The following is a 16,674-nucleotide window of genomic DNA, read 5'->3' as shown; positions in this document are numbered from 1 at the left end:
GACAATAACTTTATTCTAGAGCTGCTATAAAGCCAAAACAATCTCTGTTACTTTAATTTCCTATTATCAATGTAAAGCCGCTTTGGTACAATCTACATTGTTAAAAGCACTATATAAATGAAGATGACTTGACTGCATGCAGTAGCGTAAGTAGATTTGTATTTACTGGAATAGCCAAACCTGCTAATTACAAGCTGGGCGCCCACACGTCTATTCACATTATTCTTAAAGTAAGGGCGGGCGTGGCCATTGTAACTTGATTGTGTCGAGGCTTCCGGTCTCTTCCGCTTTCATTTATTTAAGCTGTACAAAAAAAGTCCATTATGCTGCTTGATATTGTAAACTCTCTATATATATATCAGTTAAGCTGTTTGAAAAACTGTTTGAAAGTTCATATTAATTAATTAGGTGCAAGGTGGAATATGGATATAATCTTTTCATACAGTGGCACAATACACACATGCACACACATCGGTCTGATTTAGGTACGATTAATAATACAAGGCACACCTTACATACATATATTTTTGCTCTCATAGTCACATATTTTAATGCACACATTCATACATTTTGCTCTTATGATCTCATATTTTATAGCGCACATACTTACATTTTACTCTTATATTCATATATTTTATAATGCACATTCATAGTCTACACTTTATACTCATATATATATATTATGCAAACATTTATACATTTTGCTCTCATGCAAATGTATTAAAAATATACATATTATAAATAATAAATGTATGTAAGAAGAAAATTAATACATTATTTAGTCGCCCAGACACACTTATGCTGATTAAAACCACTTAATTAAAATTAAAAGGTTACATAATATTTTATTGCCTTTCTTCATATGTGTGTTATAATAAACAAGAGCTTCACGAATTAACATCTACATATAATTATTACGGTAAAGGTAATGCGTATTTGGCGTGCTGTCCGGGTGGAGGGCTCCGAGCTCGGAATTTCTGCCCGAACCCAGAGTACTCCCCCCGTTGGTAAGAGTAGATGGAACTAGAAGTGAGGAGATGGAACTAAAAGTGAGGAGATGGGGTGGAGGTGGGATGCTGATAAACTGTCAAAGAACAGAGGTGGGTTCTGCTGTTATTTATCTTGTCCTGAGTTGATTACTGATTGATCTCCACTTGTGCTAATTGGGTTAATTATCTGCACCTGCTCCTCCCGAACCTTGTTAATAAAACATCATAATGAGAAAGCCCACACGAAATCCACGTTTCAACAAAAATGCCCATCAATTGTAAATTCCTACAGATTCCACATCCCTTGTGTGTTTGTTAATTTTAGCTAAGAGCTTAAAAAAAAAAAAAAAAAAAAAAAAAAAAAATCCAATTACATACTGGACAGATCTGACTTCCACCAATCAGAATTGAAGAAAGACCAAAAAGAGCCAATCGAATGGATGTAGAGAAAAATGTTAGGCTATAACTGGAAAAACATTAGTGGCTGAATCTCACATATGCAAACACCAAACAGAGGTGAAGGAAAAGAAGAGAGAGAAGCACTCACCTCCCTGCTTACTTCTGTCAAGATAGATTGAGACCCGTCGGGCCAAACCTGTGAGGAGAAGAGGAAGAGAGAGGAAGAACAAAGGAAGGAGATCAGGAGGCCCGGTCAGTATGTCAGCCAGAGGACAGCACAGTGTTATCAAACACACACCAGGATGTGATCTGTGGCCCTAACCCAAATGGTGCACTTCATGCGCACTTGTGGTCTTACAATTGCCTTTGTGCACAAATGTCAGTAAAATCCACACAACTGTAGGGTTGTCCTGTCTTTCAATTTAGGCTTTAGTGCTTGAGAATGCCTCCTTTGTGACCATCATGCGTTCTCGATGCACACTTGGACTACCAACAGTCTGTGTGGCATTACATCACCAAAGAGTGAATTTAGAGGTGGTATGCAAGGGTATAAGGGTACTGAGCCTTATCACACACACACTTTTACATGGAAACAGGCTCTCGCATTCACTTTTCTATTGTTGAACGCACACACACGCACACAGAGAGAGAGAGAGAGAGAGAGAGAGAGAGAGAGAGAGAGAGAGAGAGAGAGAGAGAGAGAGAGAGAGAGAGAGAGAGAGAGAGAGAGAGAGAGAGAGAGAGAGAGAAGAGAGAGAGAGAGAGAGAGAGAGGGGAGGATGTCCAACCATATTCCACCTGAACTTAATTCACCCGTATAATTCACCCATATACTTTATCTACACTCACACACATACACACTGCAGGAAAGGGATGGAGAAAAGGCTGTGGTTTCCCAGCATGACATCTGCCAAGTAAATCAGGTTCTCTCACTGGGAGACTGAACAGCAAGGGAGATGCTTCCAGAGTCAAAACTTTGCTCATCCATCTTAAAGAAGCACAGATGTGAAGGAGCTCTTTAGGAAAGCCAGCGGCTCAAGCATTTATTTGCGTTCTGATGTACGTGACTGAGATGTCCGGACATTCAGTCTGGAGGACATTAAGGTTTTTATCGTGAAATTGTCGTATCGTATTTACTGAGTTATTTTATTTTTAGATTTTTTTTTTTGGTTATGCTCTAGATTTGACCTTCGGGCAGTGCTGATTGTATGAACTCATATAGAATCACTCCAATTTATTGTCTGATATAGTGAAATAGTGAACGTGCCATCTGCTGCTCAGATTTTCTACCGAAGAAGCCCCCCTCAGCAGCGAGAGGAGCTTGGCAGCGAACACAGCATCTTGTTCCCTATTCAGAGAACATGGTAACTCAAGTAACCCAAGATGTTCTTTCATAGGTTCACTCAGCACTGTGTAGCAATGACGCTTGTGAGAATATACCACACAAGCTAAGCGCTGCCAGATCTGGCCCAAAGGGACTCCTCTTAAAAGAGCCTGGGAAAGACATGAGACTCCTAGTAGAGTGAGCCCTAATACCCAGAGGTAAAGGGAGCTTCCGCACCTCATAAGCCAAAGAAATCACGTCTCTCACCCAATGAGCCCCTCTGTGGCTGGCCCCAAAGCACACACACAACTGAGACAACTTGCACCACTGGCCAGAGTGGTCCACATACACCTTTCAAGCCCGAACAGGGTGAATGAAGCCTCTCCTTCTCCGTGGAGGCAAAGGGAGGAGGACAGAAAGAATGAAGCACGACTACTTGAGAGCGGAATGACGTGGGGAAAACTTTGGGTACATAACGAGGCCTGTGTCACAGAAACACCTTCACAAGACCCAGGGCAAACTCTGTGCAAGGCCAGATCTACTGCACATGCCGTACACCAAGACATGAAAGACCTTCCACTTGGAAAAATACAGCCATCTAGTAGGAGGCACACAAGCGTTATCAATGGTCTCCCGAACATCTGCGGGAAGACCAGAAGCCACTAGCAATCGCCTCTCATCAGCCACACCCATAGCTTCCAAATCTCGGGTTGAGGTTGCCAAATCCTGCCCTGGAGCTGAGACAACAGAACCACCCTTCCACCAGGGAGCTCAGCTCTGAAAACCACACCGTGCAAGCCACTCTGCTTTCGAAGACCGCACTCCAACCAGTCAGGTGTCTGTTGTGATAACCTTATGGCGGCAGACCACACCCATCTTGACCCCTTGTAACAAAAAGAGAGGGTCTTTCCACCTCCAGAGAGCACAAAGGCACATGCATGATACTCTCAGCAGGCAGGTTGCTGCCATGAGAACCAGAAATCTGCCATGTGCTCATCGTGACATGATGGCTCAGCCTGAAACAGGCAAAGCACGCATCGAGACTGGAAACTAGAGCATGGGCCAAGCGGGCCTGCATTGAGAGAGAATCGTCGGCTGCGGACCCAAAATCCTCCAAATCGTCTGTGTGCCTCTGGACTGGGGCATAAATAATTGTGGAGAAATTCCACAGGTGAATCATCCTGCTCGCTCTTCATAGCCTTGAGCTCGACATCTGATCCCCAGGCCTTGGATTTATGAAGGGCCTCAGCCGATTTATTTGCCACAGAGTTACGGAGAGCGGATGAATCCTTATCAAAGCAAGCAAGCGAAACTTGCAGTCAGAAGCGGCATAAATAGCCTCGTGTGCATTTCACACACTTACCATGCAGGTTGTCTCTTGCAATGAAGTGAGAGCACAGCGGCTGGCAATGACGAAGATTCATTGTGCTTCACCAAGAGGAGAACAAAGCACGTTCCACTAAATGCGGTTGCTGGTGCACAAAATTGAGAATATCCAACAAAATAGCTTAACTAACATGGGCCAGATAAACTACTTCTGAAGAGGAAAATCTGAGGAGCAGATGGTGAGTTCACTATGTCAAGAGCGGCGCCGGCGCCAGAGACAATAAATTGGCTTGATTCTATACGGGTTCAGACAATCAGCATTGCCCGAAGGGTGTTTCCATTGCATCATGGCAACACATCGATGAGTAAACCTATGAAAGAGAACTACTGGCCAACAGCAATAGGTATGTTGAACACGGGTAGATTTTTGTTAAAACGGTATCGTAAATAAAGGTTCAGTTTACCCAAAAATAAAAATGATCATTTACTCACCCCTCATGTTTCTCTAAACCTAAACTTCTTTAACAACAAAAGAAGAAATGTCATAGTTACCATGTAGTATACAATGGCATTTACGTTTTATAAAAGTAGTCCATACAACTTGTGCACTATAATCTAGTATATAATATAGTCTACTTAAGCAGTTCTCAAAGTTTTTGGGGCCAGGGACTCTTAGAGCAGTGTTTCTCAACTGGTGGGCGAATACTCAGTCAAACAGGCATACAGACACACAGGCATGAAGCTTGAATTCTCTTCTTTTAAATGAAGTAATTTTTATAAAAAAACAAATATTCTCAGTTTATGTAATCTGTATGAAAAGAGAGAGATGTCAGTCGTTCTCATCTCAGCTCATTATTTTTAATTTGACCCCGCCCACGGAGAGCGCGCGCTATTCAAATGCAAATTATCTGAGGCAATCCATGTAAACTAAGGAATAATACTATCGTAATAATAATAATGGAAAATGTACCTCAGAAGTGCGGGTATTTCGAGGAGCAACGGATCCTGAGCTGAGGAATACTGTAGTACGTTTTTTTCATTCTCAAGTGAATCGCGTTTCTGTGTGTGAATGAATGAACGGCAGAGATGCGTGCTGTTTACCACAACTCGCAAAAAGACGGTTTAAATTTGAATCGCGTTTCTGTGTGTGAATGAATGATCCGCTTTTATATTCCTTATAATAAAAACGAAAGACCTATGTTACAGACATATGAAAGACAACATTTCGTTGACTAGTTTTGGATAGATTATAAATTTTTACTGTCAAATATCTGCCACCTCAAATAAGCTTTTGTTTGCCAATTTTTGCTCATACAGTGAGGAAAATAAGTATTTGAACACCCTGCTATTTTGCAAGTTCTCCCACTTAGAAATCATGGAGGGGTCTGAAATTGTCATCGTAGGTGCATGTCCACTGTGAGAGACATCATCTAAAAAAAAAAATCCAGAAATCACAATGTATGTTTTTTTAACTATTTATTTGTATGATACAGCTGCAAATAAGTATTTGAACACCTGAGAAAATCAATGTTAATATTTGGTACAGTGGCCTTTGTTTGCAATTACAGAGGTCAAACGTTTCCTGTAGTTTTTCACCAGGTTTGCACACACTGCAGGAGGGATTTTGGCCCACTCCTCCACACAGATCTTCTCTAGATCAGTCAGGTTTCTGTGCTGTCGCTGAGAAACACGGAGTTTGAGCTCCCTCCAAAGATTCTCTATTGGGTTTAGGTCTGGAGACTGGCTAGGCCACGCCAGAACCTTGATATGCTTCTTACAGAGCCACTCCTTGGTTATCCTGGCTGTGTGCTTCGGGTCATTGTCATGTTGGAAGACCCAGCCTCGACCCATCTTCAATGCTCTAACTGAGGGAAGGAGGTTGTTCCCCAAAATCTCGCAATACATGGCCCCGTTCATCCTCTCCTTAATACAGTGCAGTCGCCCTGTCCCATGTGCAGAAAAACACCCCCAAAGCATGATGCTACCACCCCCATGCTTCACAGTAGGGATGGTGTTCTTGGGATGGTACTCATCATTCTTCTTCCTCCAAACACGTTTAGTGGAATTATGACCAAAAAGTTCTATTTTGGTCTCATCTGACCACATGACTTTCTCCCATGACTCCTCTGGATCATCCAAATGGTCATTGGCAAACTTAAGACGGGCCTTGACATGTGCTGGTTTAAGCAGGGGAACCTTCCGTGCCATGCATGATTTCAAACCACAACGTCTTAGTGTATTACCAACAGTAACCTTGGAAATGGTGGTCCCAGCTCTTTTCAGGTCATTGACCAGCTCCTCCCGTGTAGTTCTGGGCTGATTTCTCACCTTTCTTAGGATCATTGAGACCCCACGAGGTGAGATCTTGCATGGAGCCCCAGTCCGAGGGAGATTGACAGTCATGTTTAGCTTCTTCCATTTTCTAATGATTGCTCCAACAGTGGACCTTTTTTCACCAAGCTGCTTGGCAATTTCCCCGTAGCCCTTTCCAGCCTTGTGGAGGTGTACAATTTTGTCTCTAGTGTCTTTGGACAGCTCTTTGGTCTTGGCCATGTTAGTAGTTGGATTCTTACTGATTGTATGGGGTGGACAGGTGTCTTTATGCAGCTAACGACCTCAAACAGGTGCATCTAATTTAGGATAATAAATGGAGTGGAGGTGGACATTTTAAAGGCAGACTAACAGGTCTTTGAGGGTCAGAATTCTAGCTGATAGACAGGTGTTCAAATACTTATTTGCAGCTGTATCATACAAATAAATAGTTAAAAAATCATATATTGTGATTTCTGGATTTTTTTTTTTTTAGATTATGTCTCTCACAGTGGACATGCACCTACGATGACAATTTCAGACCCCTCCATGATTTCCAAGTGGGAGAACTTGCAAAATAGCAGGGTGTTCAAATACTTATTTTCCTCACTGTATGTTAAATAAAGTATGTTTTGTCAAAAATAAAGTCATCAAATAATATGTTATTAGTGTTTTTTCCAATGTAGCCTATATAGGCTATATTCAAAGTAATGAATCCTTAACTTTGAAATATGTATGTTAAAATGTATACTTTAGTTTTTACAAAGAAAGATTACATTTGAATTGTTGTAATTGTAACCTTTTTAATAAAAAATATATTTACAAGGTATATGTAAACAAACTATTAAAAGGTAAATATAAGCCTTTTCTTTAAATACTTTTTATTGTGTTTTATTAGTGACAAATTTGGGGAGAGGATACATATTCTAAAACTGAAAATACAGTATGAGAATTAACTGCACAATTACTAGACATGTTTTCCTTGGATATTTTGCAAGCACAATTTGTGGGAAAATAAAAATAACTTGAGATGCTTCTAACTGTGAACCAATTTGGTAGAATATATATATCATTCTGATATGATTATTTTTTTTTTAAATCAATGTTGGAAACCGTTGTGCAGCTTAATATATTTTTATAACCAATGATACGTTTTTTTCAGGATTCTTTGAATACAATTTTGACTGCAATCAACAATTTTGATTATTTATTTTGCTCACATTTGATTTGCTTAGAGCCCGCATCAACGGGGCATAAGCATTTACTGTGAGATACCTGCCTTTACTTTTGTTTATTTATCGCTCACAATTGCTTTGTTTATAGCCGACTGATTATTTTTTTATTTTGCTCACATTTGATTTGCTTAAAGCAAATTTAGAACATTTAGTTCCTCCACATAGAGGAATTACAATAAAACAGATTGAAAAACAAAACCTTTGAATATCCTCTCATTCTTTGTTCTTTGTTCAGGCTGCCTCACTTGATGGCCCATTAGCCATTGGGGGAGTGTCTATAGCCGCTTTCCGACCGGAGGAACCTTTTCACAGTTCCTAGAACTATTGGCTAAAGTACCCGGATGTCGGCGTGTTCGCACCGCAGGAACTAGGAACGATTTTAGTTCTAGGAACTCCATTTGTAGGAACTAATTTGGGTCCTACTTCAGAGTAGGGTCTAAACCAGCACTATAGGAACTACCCGTGACGTTAGTGTACGCTGATTGACCGAACGCACGCGGAACACCAGCACCCGCCATTTTTAAAACAGCTAGAATGTAAACACACAGATTATAGCCTATATATTTACTCCAGAAACTAACTATACAAACATGGAAAACAGTGATAGATGGGTCTCTAAACCTTTATGCTGAAGAGAAAATCCAACGCAACTTTGAGGGGACCAAGCCAAACATAATTATGTTTATCTGCCCAGCTAGCAACACTGGACATCAACCACACGGCATAGGCTAATAACCTTTTTTCATATACTGTCTACTTTCTATAACAGTTCTATCTAATAAGATATTAAACAGTACTGTTAGACAGATCGCTAACTAATAAACACAGAGAATGCGAGCATTGTTTGCTCTGGCGTTCTCAGCGCCGCCAAAATAAAGGTGGGTCGCACCGTCAAAATAAAAGTCACCGTGCTTGCGTCACTCCCTTACCCCTCCTACCAGTTCCTATGGCCACTTGGCCAGTGCGAACGCAAACAGCAAAACCGAGTTTGGGGGAGAGTAGTTCTTAGAACTGTTTAGAAGTGGACAGTTCCTAGAACTAAGTTCCTAGAACTACTTGGTCGGAAAGCGGCTTATGTCACACCCCTGGTCTAAATCTCATTAATATTGATAGGCCATTACCACTCCCACGCATAAACCTCTTCTGACAAAAAAACGGACTTACAAAGTTTAAATCAATGTATTGTTTTTATGTGAACGATTAGGCAGGATGATTTTCAGATCATTTTGAAGAAAAAACTCTAGGCGACAACATCCATTAGTCAAAAGTCTTATTGACACATATTTAGTATGTGTTTTGTGGCCTTATTTCAGAAACTTTAGTTTTTAGTTTTTTCAATAACCATGCATAAACATTATTCTCTCAAAAATACAAACATGAACATATATGTTGCTCACATATTATGGTAGCCCTGTTTGTGCTAAATAGAGTGTAATTACACCTTTGCCATTAATATGTTTATAAGCAACTGAAAAAAGCACAAATGTCAGGGCATGTCAGAACATCTCAAGGACCCCAAAAACACCTCAGACCCCAGAGGGTTAAGTAAAAACTGCCTGAGAAAAACGCGTTGCCCAGATTCAGTATCCGCGGTCAGATGAGATGTTGTCAGGTTATACGCCAGCGTCATTATTCTAACGTTCTTTTCAAAGTCTCTCACCTCAGAAAAACAAACTTTCCTGCCCTGGCAGCTGTTATACTGAGCTTGTAGCGTGCACTCTTCAACAGCATGCACGAATGCGGCAGCGCACGACTCTTACTAGATAAATATTGTTTTAGAAAAATATATTTCTAAAAATACTCTTTTAGAAATTGGGTCAAATCTGAATAGGTGATTTGATTTGAAAAACTCAGCCAATCAGAATAGTTTCTCTCTTTTTGTGCACCTTCAAAACACAAATCTTTTATTTTTTTCATTCTGTAATGCTTTTCATGATTTTCCTTGAAGAATTTGAGAGATTTGCTATTTCAAATCTAATTATAAATGTTCACAGTCCAAAGCCACGTTTAATATGCGGTTTCGAGAGTGTGCGGCTTCCTGGCAGAAATGGAAATGTGACAATGTACGATCACGGACCAGTTAAAACTCATGGAAGAGATACATTTTTAGTGTGCTGCTTGTTGCATTGTGTTTGATTAGGAAAGCAGAAATTTGAAAGCCTCAAAAGACTTAGGTATATCTTATATGAGGCTAAATATTTATAGTGCTTTATTTGTGTGAAGTCACTATGCTTTCAATGTATTGGAAAGAGCTGCATAAACATTTAAAAGAAAAATATTTTATGGCCCACAGAAGATAGTACTAGTGGTTTATAGGGGTTTGGTATTAGGGTTAGTAAGAGATTTTTGGGTGAACTAACGTATTGCTGACAGATGCAATATTCCTCCTTTCCAATGACAGAAGATGCTAGCAAATGTATTTACAGACATTACAGAGGAAAAGTGTAAACAGATTTTTCTGTGGGATTACAGTGATAGTTGTTTATTAATAAAGACAATAAAGGAAAGCAAAAGAGTGTCTAATAAACTGTTACTATATGCAGGGAAAACAGGAATGAGGAACAACACTAAGAATAAGGGCTACAGCAAGTGGTCATGGAGGACACTAACATTTATAATTTCTATTTAAGCTGCTGATTTTTTTCTTCTTCATACTTAGAAGCAAACCTTTTCATTTTATAACTGAGGTAAAAGTGCCATCTAGCATGGATTAATATAAGACAAGCTTTCATGCAGAAATGCATTAATGAATTTTAAATTTGGCTAGCAGTCAGTCATAAGGACACTTTAGGATTTACCTGTATTTTCTGTACTGATGGAGTTTTGACCCGGCTCAGTGGTCCTCGAAAACCAGTTTAAATGACATTTCTGAGATCAGGCGTATATGATATCTTTATGTGAGGAAGAGACCAAAATCTTTCACTGATAATCTTGCATTCCGCCAACACTCAAAAAAATAAGCTGTTGAATGAACTTGATTAAATTAAGGAAAACTTTTCCACGAAAATGAATTACATTTTTCCAACAAAATCGAATTTGTTCGAAATGATTTGTTGTAATCTTGTTGAATGAACTTAAATTAATTTAGTCATTCCTGCTAGAAAAAGTTTTGTCAGGTGGACTACATTTAATTTTTGCCCTGCCTAAAATCGCCAACATTATAATTTTAGCTAATTTGACTCTACAGTTATTTCCAATGATAGAAGCTACTAGTGTTCAATTTAATTAAAACCATCTTTTACAGAGTAATATTGAATATTACTTATGCAGGTCTGCGATTGAGGTTTAATGCATGTATAGTGTATGAGTGCCCACAGCCCTAAACTAAACACAGTCGCCACTCTTCTGCATAATGTTAACCACAAAATTCAAAAACATTACAGAAAGTCCTCTAAGTTTCTAACATAACTGAATATTAAACAGTTATGCAAGAACATTAACTAACAACATCTTTCCATTTACAGAAAAACACATAAAATAACACTTTAACCCCTAAATTTACCCTCCTAATGCAGTCCCTTGCAAAGCATGCTGGGAACTACAGATCCACTGCCCAGTTAGTTGTCAACAAAAATGATTCATGTAGTTTTCACACAAATTAAGTAAGTAAACTTCAGTTTTAAATATATTAGGTTGATTGAACACAATTAAATTAAGTTGTGACAAAATATTAAACAATTGTGTTACTTTTGCTTATTTTAATTAATTAAATTTAACAAGAGGCAAACAAATTTTTTTTTTGAGAATAATTTACATTTCAGAATATGTAAAAGCTTAATTTGTGCGATTTTAATCCAGTTTTGTGTAAATATGTCTTTTGGTTGTCCAATCACATAATGGGCCCTATCTTGCACCCAGCACAATTGACTTTGTACACCAACGCCTGTTTCATTCCTATTTTGCACCCGTCACACAGCGGACTTTTCCCTCAGCAGACGCACGTCAGTAATTAGGAAATGAACTTCAGGGGGCGGTTCAGCGAAAAGAGGTGGCGTGTTCCGGCGCAAACGTTCCCTGGTGCTATTTTCCAGTTTCAGAAAACAATTACGCCACAGACCAGGAAAAAACTAGTCTAAAGTCAGTGGCGCGTTTTCAGTGGCACGTTCAGATGCTATTTTAAGGGCGCATGCTTGGCCACAATGTAGCGTGTGCACAACGCGCATACACTTTGCTTCTCTCATCTACACAGCTGCAGCAGTTGACATTTTTGCAAACCATACATAATTACAAGGAAAAATATTCCTCAAAAAAATGTGAAAAAATAGGCATAAATCTAGCTTACACATTTACCCAAATGATTATAAGCCTGTTTAACAGAAGCTTATTTGGGTGTTCTCCCATCCCCATACAATGTCACTTCTCTGTCTTTTAAGGCCCTGACGAGAACGTCGGTCTCCTCGGCTGTGAACTGCTCCTGGCGTGCGCCTGGCAAATTTGCCGTTATAATAGCAATCCGCCATGGAACAAGCGCGCCTGCTTTTAAAGGGAATGTGAGATGACGCTGTGATTGGTTTATTGCACGTTACGCCCAAACCACACCTATGAGTAATGTAGCTACTTCAGACCAACCCATTTTAGATTTGCGTCGGGCGCCGAGATCCGCCCATAAAGTTACTTGCGTTTTCGCGTTTGATACTTGCGTTTCAGAATGGGATACAGTAATTTTTTATTTAAATTAAATGTGCACAATGTGCAGTACACACAATATGGAGACAGCATACTATAGAAATAGCATGAATAGTACACATTAGTATGCCATTTCAAACACAGCCAAACTTCATTTGTTATAGTGACAGTACCAAATTTGAACATTTGGAAGAGCTTGAAATGAGATTTGACACCTAGGAATTCATCTAGGTATTATCCACCGGGAATAATGAGAAGGCACTGGGACGATAATATTGTTTTGTTTAGTCGGTGACACTTCATTTTGATGGTCCCGTTTGAACATCCTGTTGACTATTAGTAGTGTTGCACCTATGTGTCAACTAACTCTCATTAAAGTATTAGTAGACTGTCTGCTTAATATCTGCCAACACGTTATTGTGATGATCCTCCAACAGACACTCTACTGAAAGTAACTTTGCAACTACAACTACATGTCAACTTATTCTAACTCTAACACTACCAGTCTACTAATACCCGACTAACACTCTAATGAGTTAGTAGACATGTAGATGCAACATTACTTACAGTCAACAAAATGTGTTAAAGGGACCATCAAAATAAAGTGAAACCATTTAGTCTATTAGTTGATATTGGGAGTCTTAACTTCTTCAACAGACAGAGCAACAATTTTTTGGCAATGGTCTGAATGTTTAAAACGTTTTCATAAGATTGTCAGTCTGTGCACATACACTAAAGAAAAAAAGAATAGAGCTAATATAAATCACATAAAAGTTATAAGCAATCCTAATATATATAATATAAAATATATATATTAAACAAAGGTAAGCTTAGCCACCTTTGTAGCTAAACGTGTAATGTAAATTATATGTACAGTACTGTGCAAAAGTCGTAGGCATGTTAATATCTGTTGGTGTTAATATCTGTTATATTATGTTAATATAATTGTAATAATCCAGTGAGATTTCTGTATGCACAAGGAATCTGACAACAGCCAGGATGATCTGATCTCACCATCATAGATTACTGTGATTGTCTGTGATTACATGAAGAAACAGAAAAAACTTAGACAAACTAAATCCAGAAGAACTGCGGGAACGTCTCCAAGATGCTTGAAGAAACCTTCCTGCAAAGCTACAGTACTGTGAAAAGTACTGGCACTTGTGTTAAAATGCTGTAAAGTGAGAATGCTTTCAAAAATAAAATCACAAATTGAATTTATTTATGATTTAACTTCTATTAACTAATTCAAATCAATATATGGTGTAACGACCCTTTGCGTTTAAAACGGCTTTTGTCCAGGTACACTTGCGCATAGTTTTTCAGGTAGCTTTGCAGGAAGGTTTCTTCAAGCATCTTGGAGACGTTCCTGCAGTTCTTCTGGATTTAGTCTGTCTCAGTTTTTTCTGTTTCTTCATGTAATCACAGACGGACTCGATGATGGTGAGATCAGGGGCCTCATTTATAAAGCTTGCGTACGCACAAAACGGGGCTGAAAACATGCGTACGCCAGTTCCTGCGCAAAAGGTGGGATTTATAAAGAAAAACTTGACGGGAAAATTTGCGCACCTGCACGCAAACTCTGACCCATGCGTACGAACGTTTTGGAGATGGAGCACTTTGGCGACACCGATGGTGAGCTGGAGTTAAATGTATTTTTGGTCACTTTTATACAGAAAATCTAAAGAAAATTAAACATATACAGAAAGATTATACAAATACAATTTCAATCACCAAGCCTGTCACTTGAAGCAAACATCCATTCCTTCTTAAATGTCCGTGGCAGCGAGCGTGTTGAGCCGTTTAGTGAAACTGACGCAAATAACAGTTTAAATAAATAAAATACTTCTGATATAAACATTTATATTAAATATGCCATTCAAATTAATGGAGTTAAACACTTAAACATGAAATCATTAGGCTACTGAAGTTACAACATTTTTTAAAATTCAATCATTATAAATATTTGTTGTGGATGCGATTGTTTTTGAACACTTTTCCTGTGGCGTGCTTTAATGTTTTAACCACAGAGATAATTGCTTATCATGATAATACCAGATTGTCTGAGAAAATAGTTTCGTGCAAATAATGCCCAAGGCCTATCTGTTTCCATTAAAAATATAAATCAATTAAAAATACAATTCGGCAAGTGGAAAAGATTGAGAAAAACTTTCTCTGAAATGTATTTTACACTATTTGATTTATGTAGGCTATTCAAAAACAAGGCAAGGATAGACAACTACTTGATTTGTATTAATGTAATGTTTCTTGTACCGTTTATATCATTTGCATATGATTATTCATCCACGTGATAACGTTTAAGTTATCACGTGGATGAATAATCATATGCAAATGATATGTAGATGAGGATCTGCATAGTAAAACTAGGCGTTGTAAGCTCCATATATGGTTATTTTGGGTGGAGACGCATGTACGCACAATCTTCCGCTGACTGGGATTTATAAAGTGAATTCTGCGCAGGTTCTGGTGTACGAACGGTTTTATAAGTCTGAATATTTTTTTGCGTACGCCATTTTTGGCTTTCGGGCGCACGTGCACTTTTAGTAAGGTTCCTACGCACAGTTTTATAAATGAGGCCCCAGATCATACCGGCTGTTGTCAGACTCCTTGGGTACACAAATCTCACTGGATTATTACAATTAATGGCAAAAAGAATGTTTGGAAATGTAAACTGATATTTCCTACTAACACACTACAGCAAAAGATATAAATAACTGACTTAAAACCTTTTTTATACTAGGTATTAACATGCCTAAGGCTTTTGCACAGTACTGTATATCCCCAAAATAGCTAAGGTTCTGGTAAGGACAATAAATACATTCATACAAATGTTGTCCAACACAAACAATTGTGAAATAGACACAACTGCCCATTTGTCTTACATAACAGCACACTGAGGACATTTGAAATAAACCAACAAAACTGAAACTAATACAATGACTAATATTCTGTTTTCATACCAGAGCACCCATGGCTCTACAGTCCCACTCCCGCATCATGCAGGAAGACTGGAAATACCGACAGATTTTTTCAATCACTGGCCAAGTGTAAGGTAGATAGGGAAAAGAAACTCAGATGACAGGAGAAGAGTGGTATCTGCACAGTGTTTGGGAGTGTGAAAGCAAACCTCGTGTGGTGGGCAGCATGTCGGACAGCCCCTGCCATGCTGTGACCATCTCTGGATTCCTCTGGTCAGCAAAGTTCTTCCAAATTCGCAATGCTCCGTCATCTGCAAAAAAGTGGCATGGTGAAAGTCAGCACAGAAACTGACAAAGATGAGAACCATTCAAAGTCTGGGTCAACATGATTGATAGGTGAACAGACCAGTAGCAGTGAGGAGGAGAGAGCAGTCATGCCCATTAAGATACTCCATGGATGTGATACGCGTGTACCGTGGGTTCCCATTGTAGAAATAATCCAACCTCTCTCCTTTCTCCCAGTCCCAAAAACTGCACACACACAGAGAATACAATTTAAATACAATTCACTATGCTTCTCTATGCACAGCTAACGTGAGTTCAGCAAGAAAATTAGCAGTATGGACATGTCAAACACGAACAAGCCAAATACATGTCTCTAATGACCAGATAACATTACGTGTTACAAATTATACATAATATATAATGTATTTCATTACAAAATGTAACTATCCAGATTATTAAAAACAGTTGCAAATAATCCTGAAAAAAAGAAACTTACACAACGATTTCAAGATTGATAATAATAATTAATGTTTTTTGAGCATCACATTAGTATAAGAATGATTTCTGAAGGATCATGTGACACTGAAGACTGGAGTAATGATGCTGAAAATTCAGGTTTGGATCACAGGAATTAATTAGATTTAAAATTTTAATTTAAATTTCAAATATAAAATAGTTATTTTAAATTGTCATACTATTTAACAATATTACTGTTTTTTGTTGTATTTTTAATCAAATAAATGCAGCCTTGTGAGCACAAGAGACTTTTTATTAAAAACAAAATATCGTACCTATGTATGTATGTATGTATGTATGTATGTATGCTGTTTTTTGCTGTTATGGTCTGTAAGGACCTTTGAAATAACTGAAATCATTTGGCGAATGATATGGAACTATAGTCCGGTCAAGACCTGCCTGGAACTACTTTAGCCATGTTCTATTAAATTCTATCCAATTCTATTAAAACTAATTCAGTCATTTATTTATATTGTCATCAGTCAGAAATGTTCTGTTACATGCTTCAAAATGTTTTAGCAATATATACATATATACAGTGGGGAGAACATGTATTTGATACACTGCCGATTTTGCAGGTTTTCCTACTTACAAAGCATGTAGAGGTCTGTAATTTTTATCATAGGTACACTTCAACTGTGAGAGACGGAATCTAAAACAAAAATCCAGAAAATCACATTGTATGATTTTTAAATAATTAATCTGCATTTTATTGCATGACATAA

At 38.4% G+C, this 16,674-nt stretch overlaps 1 protein-coding gene across 4 annotated transcripts in view; it reads right to left on the bottom strand.

Moving 5' to 3' along the window:
* rptor (regulatory associated protein of MTOR, complex 1) overlaps positions 1-16,674 on the bottom strand; it is a 332,162-nt gene that overhangs the window by 24,326 nt on the left and 291,162 nt on the right. For 2 of the 4 annotated variants that reach the window (XM_084426710.1, XM_084426711.1), the window contains exons 28-30: positions 15,555-15,679; positions 15,358-15,459; positions 1,537-1,584 (exon numbers count right to left, since the gene is read on the bottom strand). In XM_084426710.1, coding sequence (XP_084282836.1) covers positions 1,537-1,584; positions 15,358-15,459; positions 15,555-15,679 — 275 coding nt within the window. The remainder of the gene's footprint in view (positions 1-1,536; positions 1,585-15,357; positions 15,460-15,554; positions 15,680-16,674) is intronic. The other 2 variants (XM_084426712.1, XM_084426713.1) reach the window with 1 other exon arrangement.

Source organism: Rutilus rutilus, assembly GCF_951802725.1.
Source record: "Rutilus rutilus genome assembly, chromosome: 12".
Lineage (NCBI taxonomy): Eukaryota > Metazoa > Chordata > Actinopteri > Cypriniformes > Leuciscidae > Rutilus > Rutilus rutilus.
This window is presented reverse-complemented; position numbering and strand designations above follow the sequence as displayed.